The sequence below is a fragment of the Polypterus senegalus genome, chromosome 12 (assembly GCF_016835505.1).
Source record: "Polypterus senegalus isolate Bchr_013 chromosome 12, ASM1683550v1, whole genome shotgun sequence".
Lineage (NCBI taxonomy): Eukaryota > Metazoa > Chordata > Cladistia > Polypteriformes > Polypteridae > Polypterus > Polypterus senegalus.
The window spans coordinates 57,079,371-57,093,593 of record NC_053165.1 but is presented as its reverse complement, the minus strand read 5'-3'; the positions used below and the strand labels follow the sequence as shown (position 1 = coordinate 57,093,593).

Below are 14,223 nucleotides of genomic sequence, written 5' to 3'. Positions count from 1 at the left end.
AGTGTTTAGAAAAGTAAACCCCTTAAGAGAGGGAGAAATTAGTAAGAAAATAAAAAAAAAACTAAACGTTCACCAACTTTGATATAGTGAGGCTTTGGAATAGGAAGACAAACCTCAAAATGATTTAACTTGCTCTTGTTAGAGGTACTACTGAGAGTGATTGATTAATATTGATCTTTTAGGTTGCCTTTTAATTATAACTGGTAATTAGGTTTTTCATTATTGTGCTTTTACATTTTCTTGCTTTCTGTGGTACTTGGTGTGCCTTTGAATTGATCCATTTTTGCATATAATGGACTTGTTTTCAGACATTTTCCAGGCACATTAAATTGTTGTCTGCCTACATAATGAACCTTGTCATAATAAGCTGACCTATTTTAGGACTGTTGGAAGTCGTTCAGCAGTGTTAGTGGCATCAGCCTAATAAGTTAAACTGCACAATTTTAAAGGCAGTTCTGTATTTGACAAAAGCTAGTATAAGTAAACCAACTGAGCTGTCTTATGATCACTAGGTTTGAACAAAATTGGCTGAATTTTCGTCTTCTAATATCTCTATTATAATAAAAACAAAAATCCTGAAACGAGACATGACTTTAACCATTCAAAAACCTTGGCACGATACACATGCAGAGCAGGTTAGAGATAATAAAAGTACTAAAATTGAAAAGTCTCAAACAAAAATTATAGTAAAGATCGCATTAGCGCAAACAAATGGAAATTATTACTCAGTGAAATGACGTAACAGCGAAAAGAGATCGAATATATTGTTCGGATTTAAACTTTAACTCAGAGAATTGTTGATTATCTAATTCATGTTGCCATCAGGGAAAATTTTATTTGGTGTTTTGATATTAATTTGTATCCTGTGTTATTGAAGTCATCTTTGGCTTTATTTCTGTTGGTTTTCTCTGAATATTTGTGAAACGCTTTGAGAATGGGAAAAGTTCTATGTACTGTTAATAAAATGTGTTATTTCCATTACTCCTGAAATGAAGACAGTGGTAGTAATCCAAATGATAAATGACTCAATGTTAGAAAACATAAATAAAATGTTTACTGTGGTAGTACCCGCAGTATTGACTAGACCTATTGTGTGAAAGTCAAAAGTTAAAGGTAATTTTATGCTGTCTCTCAAATCTCAATTACTGGCACCAAATTAAGGAAATACCTGTCAAACCATTCGCCAAAACAAAAATATCACTGTCTACTTCACAGACAAAAAGTGATTTGAAGCCAGAAGTCTTAAACCTGTCTTTGGTCCTTTCCCTGTCATCACATGTTGTCATTGTTTTTTAGCTTCTTCCATACTACTATCCCTTTTCCACTGTGAAGTAAAATGCAAATTTTCACTGTTTCTGATAGCAAGCACATGCCATCAGTTTGTTACTAAATGTTGTTTTATTCCTAGTTTCACAACAGAAGTATGCTTTTGCTCTTTGTGCAACGAAGAATGTTTTGAGGAGTATTTTGTCAGTGAAGCAATCAAGTTTGTTGTGTATATAGTTAACTGTCCCAACCATGTGCCTTCTCAGCTTCAGCCTACTAAAAGTACCCAGATAAGACTGACAACACACAGTAGCAATACTGAGGTTTACCTGGGCTTTTCTTCTTTCATCAACATATGTGGTCTTCTCCAAGGGTCCTTAAAATTTCTTTTGAAGGAATGAGGTAATATCTTGGCCACTTCTGTAAACAGAATAAGAGGAAGAACTCTTTAGACTTAAATAAGATTTAGACATCATCTTGTGTTCTTGATTGTTGGTTGTTCTAATGCATATTATGAGGAACACTTTATAAAATAGTAGTGCATCTAGCTTGCAACGAGAAGACCAGCATTCAAGTTCAGAGTTCTCTATGTGTAGAGTCTACATTTTTTTCCTGTGACTGTATGGGTTTACCCAGGTGTTCCGGTTTCCTGGCACAGTCCAGAGTTGTACAGGTTAGGTGGATTGCCAATGTTATATTGGCACTTGCTATATATGTGTGTGTTTGTTCACTGTTTGATGAGATGGCATCTTGTCCAGAAGTTATTTCTGTCTTGTGTCAGATGCTTGCTGGGATAGGCTTGGGCTTCCCTGCAGCCTTGCTCTTGATAAGTTGTTTTTGAAAATCAAGTTTGGGGGAGTATGTAAAGTAAAGAATGAATTCCCATCACTTCATAACATGGTGTAAAATTTAAACTTGATTTGTGCTTGTAGTAAAACTTACTGTTAAAGCCATTATATAAAATCCAACCCAGTTTATTAGGTTCTAGCATGTTGCCAAAATTTTCACTTTAGAAAGTAGCAACTTAACATTGCCAGACACATTCTAGAAAGTTGATTCAGTTCATCTGGACATTGTTTTTTTCCAGGGAGATACATTACATCACTCATCCAAGTGGCTTCCTCAGTCTCAGTTGACTGCAGGTTTCTCCAACCTTATAAACAGTACCTTTGCATAATGACTGAAACAAGCACCATCGACTAGCAATGGGCCGTGTGATCAATGATATGCAAATTCTCCATTTGATCAATGGCCATGAGTACCATTCACAGAGAGTTGGGGAATGGCTGCAATCAAAGCATTGTAACATGGTGAAAAATGTACCCTTAGGCCCCCTCCTCGGTTCAAAGATGGTCGTTCCTTTTTCACGTAAATCGCCTCCTTCACTCCTCGCTCAAACCAGTATTCCTCCCTGTCCAGGATGTGCACATCTTCATCACTGAAAGAGTGACCACTGTCTTGTAGGTATAAATAGACTGTGGAGTCCTGGCCTGATGAGGTAGCTCTTCTGTGTTGTGCCATCCGCTTTGCCAGTGGTTATTTGGTTTCCCCTACGTAAACTACAGGGTGGTCCAGATCTAATTGTGTTCAGATCCAGATCGTCTGGATGACTTTGATTTATGCGGGGATGATTCCAGTTCGGCACAAAGACGATTTTTCATGTCGTCAGTTCGCACACTTCTCGATGATCCGGGATTTTTCACGTGATTTTCTATGTAATCAACTTAATAAGTTATAGCGTAATGAAAATTGCATAATTAGATCTGGACCACACTATATATTTCTGTGTCTGTGCCGGGGCACCTGGTCCTTGGGGTGGACCAATTTTTGCCGTAGTGTGTTTTGGGGTTTGAAAGCCACTGAGACCTGGTGTTTTGAAAAAATGTCTCAGCTGTTCCGATACTCCTGACACATAAGGGATCACCAATGGTTTTTGCTTCAGCATCAGTTGTCCTTCCTCTCTCCTGGATTGCTTAGAGCATTCTTTAGGTGTCTTCCCTGCCTTGACAACAGTCCAGGTGGGATAACCATATGTTCTCAGGGCCTTTTAGATATGATGTTCTTCTGCTTCCCTGGCTGGTGTGCCTGTGGGTATGGTGTCTGCTCTGTGTTGTAGAGTCCTGATGACACCTACTTTGCGCTATAGTGGATGGTGAGAATCAAACCTTAAATACTGATCCATATGCGTTGGTTTACGGTGCACATCAACTTTCAAATGTCCCCCATTGCTGATGGAAATTTCACAATCAATGAAAGCTAGCCTGTCACGTTTCATTTCCTCCCTGGTGAACTGGATGTGTTTGTCCACTGAGTTGATGTGGTCAGTGAATTGTGTTACCTCCTGAGATTTGATTTTCACTCATGTAATTGCAGCCATTCTCCAACTCTCTGTGAATGGTACTCATGGCCATTGATCAATGGACAATTTGCATATTATTGATCACACGGCCCATTGTTAGTCAATGGTGCTAGTTTCGGTCATTATGCAAAGGTACTGTTTATAAGGTTGGAGAAACCTGCCTTCAACTGAGACTGAGGAAGTCACTTGGTAGAATGATGTAACGTATCTCCCTGGAAAAGAACTATGTCCAGATGAACTGAATCAACTTTCTATAATTTCCTTACCTGGATTATTGAGCATGCATCGAGACATTGCCAGACACAGTTGATCTGATTCAGTGTTGTTTGGAGGCTAGAGTCTATTCCAGCATCACAGGCAGAAACTGCTCTGGGCAGTGCAACAATCTGTGACAGAGCCAACTTACACACACAAACAAATACACTGGCAATTGGCTAATTTAGTCTTGATAGTCAATCTAAGGTGCATGTCTCCAAGGATTTGTGCATTAATAATGTAGCTACGAAAAATTCTGTGGTATGATCTCTAACTGATGTGATCTGGAGAATGAAGAAGCCTGTAAATAACGCAAGTTGACCTAATTTGGCATAAAAACAAAAACATACTTGAACTAATTAATCAAATCAAAAGTCCAGTTGCTGACACGCCACAGCTGGAAAGTTTTTAGCAAACGGAGATTAGGAGTGGAGAGGTGGTGGACTGTTACAACATAAGGCAGATTCTCTTTTTTATCTATCATGTAATGCAATCAAAGGATTTGTTTCCTCTGTAGACCCCATTAATTGAAGAAATGCCCACTAGATATGGACACGCTGTTTACAAATTCAAACTTACCCTTAGCTGTGCTGCAGACTGGGCTCTGCCCAAAACAGCCACGCCTCTGCTTCAGATCTGGGCAAGGCATACCACCATTGCGGGGAGGTGTGATCACTTGACGGGTCCGTTCTTTGCTGCCAGCTCCACACAGTTGACTGCACTCTGACCAGGAACCCCATGAGCTGACTACACAGTCAATTGCTGCTGGTTACATACATGTAAAGAAAGAGAGATAGGGACTCTGAGCATAGGTTTCCAGACATTTCCTTAGTTGAAAAGAATGACAAATTGTAATATGCTTCTCACTTTTCTCTCAATGATATATAATATATAAATGTAATGGGAGAGAGATGAGACTGGTAATTTGGATTCATGTTTAGAACTACTTTCTTCACATTGTTTACAGCTCAGCGCAGTTAAAAAGTAGAAACACGCAAAGCTGTTTTCCTCATCTCTTCTACTATCAAGTACTGCCAAATAAAAAAAGTTATAATGTGGCAGTTTCCACAACAGTCACGTGGATGAATAAATAAAACTTCTCTGTCAGAACGCGCCCGGTGGTGAACGGCTCAGCGCTGGAGGGCTGGGAGAGGGCGACGCGGGGCACATTTCTATGGGATAGATCGGCGTGTTTGTGTTTACTTCTTTTCAATATCAGTAAAGTAACTCTCACACAAATAACAATTCATAAAGACGATATAAAAATGGCATCCACAAACGAAGTGATTAGTTCCTGTATTATAATATGTTCTGTGGTCATATGTAATTTCCGTTTTGCGTGGTCATACGTAATTTCTGTTTCAAACACGAAAATAATTTTATATATATAGAAGATATGTGCTTAGAAAACTTTGTACAAAAAGGGGTCTTTGATGCAGTAATTAGCACTGTCTCATAGCTACAGGGCCCTGGGTTGAAATATTGTCTCAGCCAAGGTGTGTGTGTTTGTGGAGCAATATCTTGCAAATATTGTGACAAATTACTTTTTGTTACTGTAAATATATTTTATAATTCAGTTGTTTTCCTACACAATAAAAAGTAATTGTTATATGAACTTCTGTTTAGTAATAGAGAATTAAAAGTCACAGCAAAGAACCTTTAAAAGCCAACATGTACTATTTATTTTTTCTTTTAGATAGTCATACTGTCTTTGCTTTTTGCTTCTGGACAAGTGGGTAAACATTTCTAAAAGCTGAACTTTATGGAATTACCATATCATCCAATAATCTGGAGTGGCTCTGAAATGATCAAGCCTAATTATGTATCCTGGCAAATCTTGTGATATCCCAGAGAGGAAACATCTGCTAAAAATCTGGCAAAGGTAATAATGGGGGGGATTGGTTAGTTATAGTTTTTGATAAGCAATGTGAGACAGTATTTCATTTGCCTCAGCATGCAGTAATTCAAAACAGACAGAAATGAAAGGAACGTCTCTAAAATGAGCGGTTTGCTTTTTTACATTGATGTTTGTGAAAGCCTGAAGCACCCTGCATGTCGGAAGTGTTACTTCCAAGTTACTGGCTGTGCTGGCCCTTTCAGTTAAGGGGCTGGTTATTTTCTTTTCTGATGCTTTCTTCAATTTGTTTGGCAGCTTAGTATCCTTCAAACGGAAGATGATTTCTTCAACATGTGAACTTACGTAATTCACGGAGTAGAAAATTAAGGTTAAAAAAAATAGTTTTGAAGATGTTTAATTCCCAAAGAACTGAATTGGAATTTTAGACAACTCTGTCGAAAATGGTTTTGTATTAATCATGGTACAAAAAAGACTGTTCCAATCCAAGAGTTACTACACGTTGATAGAAAGCTATATTTCAGCACATCTATTTCTGATTTGCATTGAAGTGAGTGGCAAAGACATACTGTAAGTTGCATTTAAATGTTCTTAGGCCTGACCATAAGATGAGTAAGAAGATGTGTAACTTAATTTCTTTGATAGCTTTTGAGTGCCTGCTAGTGGTGAGTTCAACAGATCAGGGGTTCTCAAACTCGGTCCTGGGGGCCCACTGTGGCTGTAGGTTTTTGTTCCAACCAGCCTTTGTTTTTAATTGGACTCCTGTGCTAATTAAGTGAACTGTTGTTTCCCAGATTCCCTGTTTTGGGAAAAATATACAAATTAGAAAACTAAGTTTGGTTAAAAAAAAAAAAGTAGTAAAATGTACTAAGCAGTTATATGTATTTTTTTCTTTTTAACAGTTTTTTCATCTTGATTGTCATTCTAGGTGTTCTTATTGTTTAATTAATCCGTTATTTACTACTTTGTGGGGCTGACGCTAAATTAGTTGCAGCCTTTCACGATCGAGTGTTGTTTGCTTGGGTTTCTGCTCTGCTTGTTTTTAATTGTCATTATTAAGATTCAATGAAGGGAACAAACTGCACAGAGAAAGGGTGAAATATAATAAAAAGAGAGTTAAGCATTTAAATTCATAGCAAAAACAGAAATATTTATAAGAAATGTTTCTTATAAATGTAAAAATCATGCTGCTGTGCTTTTCTGAATGTAGAATAAAATATAAATAAAACCAGCCAATTAAATGAGATCATTGCTATCAGGTGTTGTCACTGATTAGGAATCTGGTTGGAACAAAAACCTGCAGCCACAGTGGGCCCCCAGGTAACGAGTTTGAGAACCCCTGCAACAGATTGTTCCATTCAGCGGTTTCCAGTGAAATTGCAGTTTGTAATCTTTTTGTTTTTAATTTTATTGCTGCTCAACAGGTAAAGCTCCTGCCTCCTGGTGTGTTCAGCAAGAAAAATTATAACAAAACTACAAATTTATTGAAGCTGTAAGTAGTTAGCCTTCTGGAGATAGACAGAGGTGGCACAAAAAAAGGCTTAGTTCAGCTGATGGAACTGTTAAGAAAAATTAATGCAAACTGAAGGTCAGATGTTAGTGTTTCTGTACATGCCAGTGTGTACAAACAGTAGACCCCTGTAGGTGGAAGGCAGGGACAATCAGAGCACAGTGGTTCTCAGAAGGATATCCTCCAAGAACTCCTTTGTCAGAGTTACAGAGAAAGGAATCTAGAATATTAGTGCTATATCCTTTAACTGAAAAGAGTGAGACCAGGTGAGCTGATAGCAGGCCAGAAGGTAGCAGCAAATAGCTCTAGCTAGAATGGGTAGGACCATAATACTCAGCTAAGTAAATACATAGCTCAAATGCTGTCTTACAGGTCTGCCTGTCAGAAGATCACTTAGAGCCCTGATATACAGGGACTACATGGACAGCCACTGGGTGTCTCAACCTAGTAGCCGATTAGCTTTTATTTATTTATTATTTATTTGTTGGTCTGTAATGAGCTTTGAACACTCGCTGGTGGGAAATAAGGAGGCCAGGGGTAGATAGTGAGAGTGGGGTTGTGATATTGAAAGGTAATAAAGTGCCGATACCATCCCATTTGGTTAACATTAGGGCTGTAGAATATTTTCTTCTAGTTTAATTCTTTCTTTTACCTTTGCTCATTATTTGCTTGTTTTTTTTTTGTTTTTTTTTTAAATAATAAACTAGTTTTTGAGTAATGTTGGAACTTCCGTGGCATTATTCCAAGCCTGTTGTCAGAGGGTGGTGTACATGAATTTGTAATAAAGGAAAATGAAGGATGACTTTGAAGATTATATTAAGAAGGCTGATATGCCTTGCATTGCACTCAGTAACATTCTTAGTCAGGTCTTTGGTTTGTTATCTGAATCCCATTTTTGACCTGAATGTTATAAATAGGCATCTTGCACTAGCATTCAGAATTAGAATTTTAAGCTTAGTTGAAAATACTTACACCTGGTAGCTCCAGTGGGTGGATTTCATATAAAATGTTCAGAGAAATGTAGTCTTTACCTAGAATCTCTCAAATTGAGACCTTCCTTTTTGTTATGATTTTGTTTGTTTCAAGTAGTTGCCTTAAGGTCTATTCTTTTTAGTTGTGGCTAGAGTGCATTTATAAATAAACATTGGCTTTTAGTTTTCATTTTGATTTTGGTGTTTTGGCACAAAGCCAAAGGTTTGTAAAGTTCAATATCCATATTGTGCTTTTCTTAACAAAACATTTGCTTTTATTAAGTGTTCCTTTTTAGCTTTAGAGTTAGGACATCACACTGAAGGTGCTACCATCCTTTATAAGGTGGCCACTATAATGTCAAGGGTCACATAACATATGTATTACATACCTAGCAGCCATTAAGTATTAAAATGGCAATACCCATATAAAAAAATTCACAAGGTACAAAATTGCAAAGAATTAACATCACACAAACAAATCGGCCATAAACATTTTTGCACAAGATGAGTTCTGAATGAAACAAAATGGTTCTGCTAAACGAGTTGTAATAACTAAGATGGAGTATATTTAACGATTTGTTCAGTATTCATTCCGTTAACTATTTTACATACTTTAATTGCACGCCATCCTTTAATTCTAACAATCACCCTCCCATCAATGTATTACACATGTGCCATCATTGTTAGTTTTTTGATACTTGTATTTCAGAGCTACAGCAGTGCATGTATATTTGGTTTAAGCCAAGTTTTAAACAATCAAAATGGCGCATACTTAATTGTTACTGCTGTGGAGTATAACTTATAAAATGAAGACAAAACTTCATAGATATATTTAATTCAAAAGATGTGTTATTCCTGAGAACCCATGTTGAGAAATATGTGTGTGTGTAGATGTATATTCATATACCTGAATTTTACTCATTAATGTGGACATCACCTTACTAAGTGAAAGGAAACTACATGTTAGTTATCTGCACTAACAAAAGCTTCACTTTACAAGGCACCATTCACATCAAATAATTTCATTTGGAAAAGAGTTATTTCCTCGGACGTCTTTCCAAAATCAGAATATTGCCAAGGATACAAGAAGTTTATCAAATGTATTATATTTATTAATAAGGGATGAAATTAGGAAAAACACAAAGTAGTAAATGAATGATAGGAAAATAAGAAACAGCCTATTACTGCACTAGGTGTGCATTTTCTTATTTCTTAATTTTTCTGTTGGTGTGGAAGCCGTGTTTTCCTACCTGCATAATTTTCCTCACATTTCATTCTTTCTTGTGTATTTATCTAAAGCAGGCTATTTCTGGAATTTAGAGTTAAATTGTCAGGTTGAGTACATGTATGAATAACAGCTATACTTGACCTGACAATTTCCCATGTTAAGATATAATTCAGTTCTTTCGGATCTTCCTTCTTAAAATATGTGAGAACAAAGCTTTAAAAATTGCCAGGTCAAGCATTCCCTAATGTAATATGTACTGACATTAATTCAAGTAAAATAAAAGACTCAGTCAGTGAATTTAAGTCATATAAATAGCTTAAAGCAAAGGGATTTCACAAATGAGTGCAGACTTGGTTTAGAAAGTTAACCTTTGAGAGAGATTTCAGGAAATTAAATAGCACGCGAAGTAAGACCATTACCCTCTGTCCTCCTAGCAGAGGATTAATTTATTGAATATCATTTCCATAAAACACAGCTGCATACAGCTCACTTCATAGCCACTTTCATGTTTGTTAGCTAAAGCAGGAAGTATTAGGAGTGATACTGTCAGGTGTCAGTGAAACAGATGACACCCAGGATGCATTCAGTGAAAACCATTCTTCATGCAAGATGCAGTGTTTTTATCTTTAGAGCCTTGCTGTCCTGTTTTGACTTTGCTGGAGTTTTGTATTGTTTTTTTACATAGATTTTTTTAAAGTCTTGTCAACGTCTTAGTGTTTTAAGAATATTGTACAAAAAAAGTGTTTTTTGTGGAAAATGTTAATATTCGAACACTTGACCACTGCTAATCCCCAGGCTTTGTTGGGTATTTGGGGTATTTTTCTCAACTTTTTTCCACTTCTGCGAAATTGTCATGTGTGAATATTGCTGATCTGAGAAACTGACAAGTCATTCTGGCAAGTATGAATTAAATGAATCTCACTTTAGATAGTTAACCTGAGAATTCTCTGGGCTCACTGAGTGAGAGCTCTCTCTCTCTCTCTGTATCTGGCCATTCTTATACCAATGAACCTTTGGTTTGCTCTTGTCTCTAGATACAAAGTACTGTATTATTTCCATTTGATACCTTTTGGCATTGGCAATGAAGCAACTCTAATTTTTCTTCCTGCCTTTGCACATTGTTAAGGCTATATTAATTGAAGAACACAGTAAATTAACAAACCACTTAAAAAGGCAGGCTAAGTTATAGGACAAAATCTCAACTCCCTGGTGATAGTATCGAAGGAGAAGATGAAATTAAAGATTGAATGCCATTATGAACAATGTTGCACATCTCTCTGACACACTAATAAATAAGAAAAACAAATCATTCAGGAGAAGTGTGTCAAGAAATGCTACTCTGGCTCCTTTATACCAGCAGCAGTCATTCTGGTGTATATTTTAGAGTTGTTTTTGTTTATCATACTATAAATTTTGTTTGTTTATTAATTATTGAAACATATAAATGTTCCCCCTGAAAATAAAAAAAAATATCTATTTATCATACACAGACGTTATGGCAATCAGGTCAACCACAGAAGTGGCTGTGGTAGGGTTCAATAATTTAGCCTGTAGGTTGTGCCAGTTCTTAGGTGGTGTAAGGTTTAGGAAGCAGTGCAATTAAAGGGTTAGCAGTGGAGGTGCAAGCTTTAAATTACATATGGGTATGATAAAGGATTTTTTTAGTCTTTGAATTTATCACCTGGCAGGCTGCTGTAGATTTAAAACCTTGGAATGGAACTCAATGCCAGCTACTTTTGGTACCTGCAGGGCTCACTGCTGACTCCTTTGCTGGATCAAGCGACACAGGAATCTTTTGTTTCCATAACAGTTGTCAAAGGTGAAGACTGGAGGTAGGATGAGGGATACGAAGGCCTCAAGAGAAATGTCCTTTTTGTAAATGGGTGCAGCCCTAGCATGCTATTCTCAAATGATACTGAATTAGGTGTCAGTATGTGTTCCTGCAGGGCACTCTCTTATCATTTGGATGTTGCTGAAAGGTTAAAAAGTTTTGGAAAAATGACTTCAAAGACTGGCTTTCCTAGCAATATCAGGTGACTACAGGTCAAGAAATATAAAACTAATACAGATTTGGCATAACCAATAAGACCTGAGAACTTTAATGCTCAGCTTTGAGTGATATTTATCCTCTGTTTCCTGAAGCCACATTTTCCACAACAGTGAATTCAAGCTTATCGTTATAGCCCTAGAGGCATGGCAAAGACCAGCTCCTGATAGGACAGCAGTCCGTAACAAAACACCCTCTCACCTAGCCAGCAAACCATCTTTGGGATGTGAGATAGACTTGTGTAAAAGTGTTTTGTGATAAGGATCATGATGAAAGGTAATGTATAAAGTAGAGTGCCTCCAGGTGTTAAAATGTTTTGAAAGTGTTAACTTTAGGTTCTATATAAACTATTTTTGTGACTTTTATGGTAGTGACAAAAGAAAGGGAATTTTAAAAAGGGATTTTCAGAAGCAGACTTTTAGATAGATAGATAGATAGATAGATAGATACTTTATTAATCCCAAGGGGAAATTCACATACTCCAGCAGCAGCATACTGATAAAGAACAATTTTAAATTAAAGAGTGATAACAATGAAGGTATAAAAGACAGACAATAATTTTGTATAATATTAACGTTTACCCCCCAGGGTGGAATTGAAGAGTTGCACAGTGTGGGGGAGGAATGATCTGCTCAGTCTGTCAGTGTTCCTTAAAAAATGAGTACAAATTCTATAAGGCATTTTACAATACTATTCACTGTGTTTACTAATGTAAACAAACATCATAAGAAATGCTACAAAAAGAGTGTTTGTAGCATATATTGTGGAAAAGTCTTTTTTTATTATAAAAAGCACTGTATTATATACTTTTCTTGATAGTGTTCAATATGCAAGACAAATGATAAGATGTTTCTGTGACGTGCTTTGCTGTAACACTCAAATGAAAGGTGCTGCACAGACTTAACTCTTGCAAAGCTGAGAGTGCACATTATGACAGATGTGATTAAAGCATTGTGACAGTATATAGTGTTAGAACTTTCTTCTCGCCCTACTTTAGTGAAGTGATGCTATAGTGCTGTCTATGATACTAAAATCTGAAGCTTTTGTAAAGCAGCTTCAATGGCATTCACTATGAAATTGCCATTAAAACAGTATTTTGTAAAGCCCTTAAGGACAGTGCTTCTTTGTGCAAGTTACTATTTGCAGAGTCACTTACAGTACACTATGAGAGAGTGTTCTTGGCTAAATGTACCTTATAAAACCTGATATGTTTTACAGAGCAATGTATCATTACAAAAAAAGTCACCCCTATATAAAATAAAGGCTGCTGTAAGAGCATGTGACTTTTAGCTGTCTGATTAGTACTGTATAAAATAGGCTTGTAAAATGTTTTGCAATAGTGCTTATTATTAAACACACTACATAAAACATACTTTCTTTTCACTGTAAAAGATTCCATATAAAACAATAACATTAAAGTGTTAGTTTCTTTCATACCATCCATCCATCCATTTTTCCAACCCGCTGAATCCGAACACAGGGTCACGGGGGTCTGCTGGAGCCAATCCCAGCCAACACAGGGCACAAAGCAGGAACCAATCCCGGGCAGGGTGCCAACCCACCGCAGGACACACACAAACATACCCACACACCAAGTTCATACCTCTTAATTTTATTGGGCTGATTAGTTTTACATCTTAGTTATGGACTGTTTCCTAAGTACAGCTGAGCTCACTCGTAAAGAAAAGCATTCTATAAAATTCACTGTATCAGTCCTTTAAGACTGCCAAATTGCCTGATTTTTTTTTTTTAACTCTAACTCTACATGTTGAATCAGGATCTGCATTCTAAGGATCTCCTATTAGCCATTCTGTCTTGCACATTCAGCAGTGATTCATGCTTTGGAAGCCTGTTGTTCAGCCACATTTAGTTCCCATGCCAGCACTCATCAATTTCACATGGCATGTCGCAGCTCAAAGCCACTGTGGAATTTTCAGAATTCCACCAAATTAGTTCTACAAATGTTGCACAGGATGCTCAGTCATTTGAGCCCCTAGACTGCTCATTTTGGCACAGCTAGAGGTGACACGCTGGATTGAGGAGAATTCTTTATGCTATTGAATCCTTAAGTTGATGTGCAAATTACTAGTTATGTCCAAGGTCAAAGTTTTTCATGAGGAAGGAGATGAAACACTCTGCCCTTGGGCCACCAGCAGCATAAATCTGAAACCTTCTCTATGCTAATGAGATCAGATTCCCAGAGTCCCCATGTGCGCTTTTACTGCCAGAGTCCATTCTAAGTATGCATATCAGAGACTGACTTTTTTTTGGTACTTGTATAGAGTATAGTAGTCTCACTGCTTCTCAATCAACAAAACGATCTCAGATGAGTATAGTTGAGTTTTGGTTTAGAAAGACACTAGACAATACCTTTCTGCAAGAAACTCACTACCCCATGATCTTTAGAGTGCTTCGATCAAATGAAATGCTGTGGTTGCTGCATTTTCAGCTCATGGTAAGATATGTGGGGTTGTCATTCTTGTAAGATGGTCTTTATGTTTAAGGTTAGAACAGCAGGCAGTGTGAATGCAGGCATGTCCTGTCTGAGATTGGAAGGAAAAGAATTCCTTTGGTGACACCTTATGGCCCTATGGCATGTTGGGGTTCATTCTATAATGACATGACTCATCAAATTCTTCACTTTAAGTGCTATGATTGAATTATTGCTGCTGATGCCAGTCCCATATTACACCCTCTGTTGGGTAAATCTCCTACACTCTTGGGGCATATGC

At 37.2% G+C, this 14,223-nt stretch overlaps 1 protein-coding gene and 1 long non-coding RNA gene across 3 annotated transcripts in view; one reads left to right on the top strand and one right to left on the bottom strand.

Moving 5' to 3' along the window:
* si:dkey-178e17.3 (somatomedin-B and thrombospondin type-1 domain-containing protein) overlaps window positions 1-14,223 on the bottom strand; it is a 50,351-nt gene that overhangs the window by 8,767 nt on the left and 27,361 nt on the right. Inside the window, exons 2-3 of one of the 2 annotated variants that reach the window (XM_039771532.1) lie at window positions 4,460-4,645; window positions 1,596-1,686 (exon numbers count right to left, since the gene is read on the bottom strand). In XM_039771532.1, coding sequence (XP_039627466.1) covers window positions 1,596-1,686; window positions 4,460-4,645 — 277 coding nt within the window. The remainder of the gene's footprint in view (window positions 1-1,595; window positions 1,687-4,459; window positions 4,646-14,223) is intronic. The other variant, XM_039771533.1, reaches the window with a different exon arrangement.
* Window positions 1-14,223, top strand: part of LOC120540616 — a 51,668-nt gene that overhangs the window by 16,335 nt on the left and 21,110 nt on the right. Inside the window, exon 2 of the long non-coding RNA XR_005635830.1 lies at window positions 5,577-5,762. This is a non-coding gene — a long non-coding RNA (uncharacterized LOC120540616). The remainder of the gene's footprint in view (window positions 1-5,576; window positions 5,763-14,223) is intronic.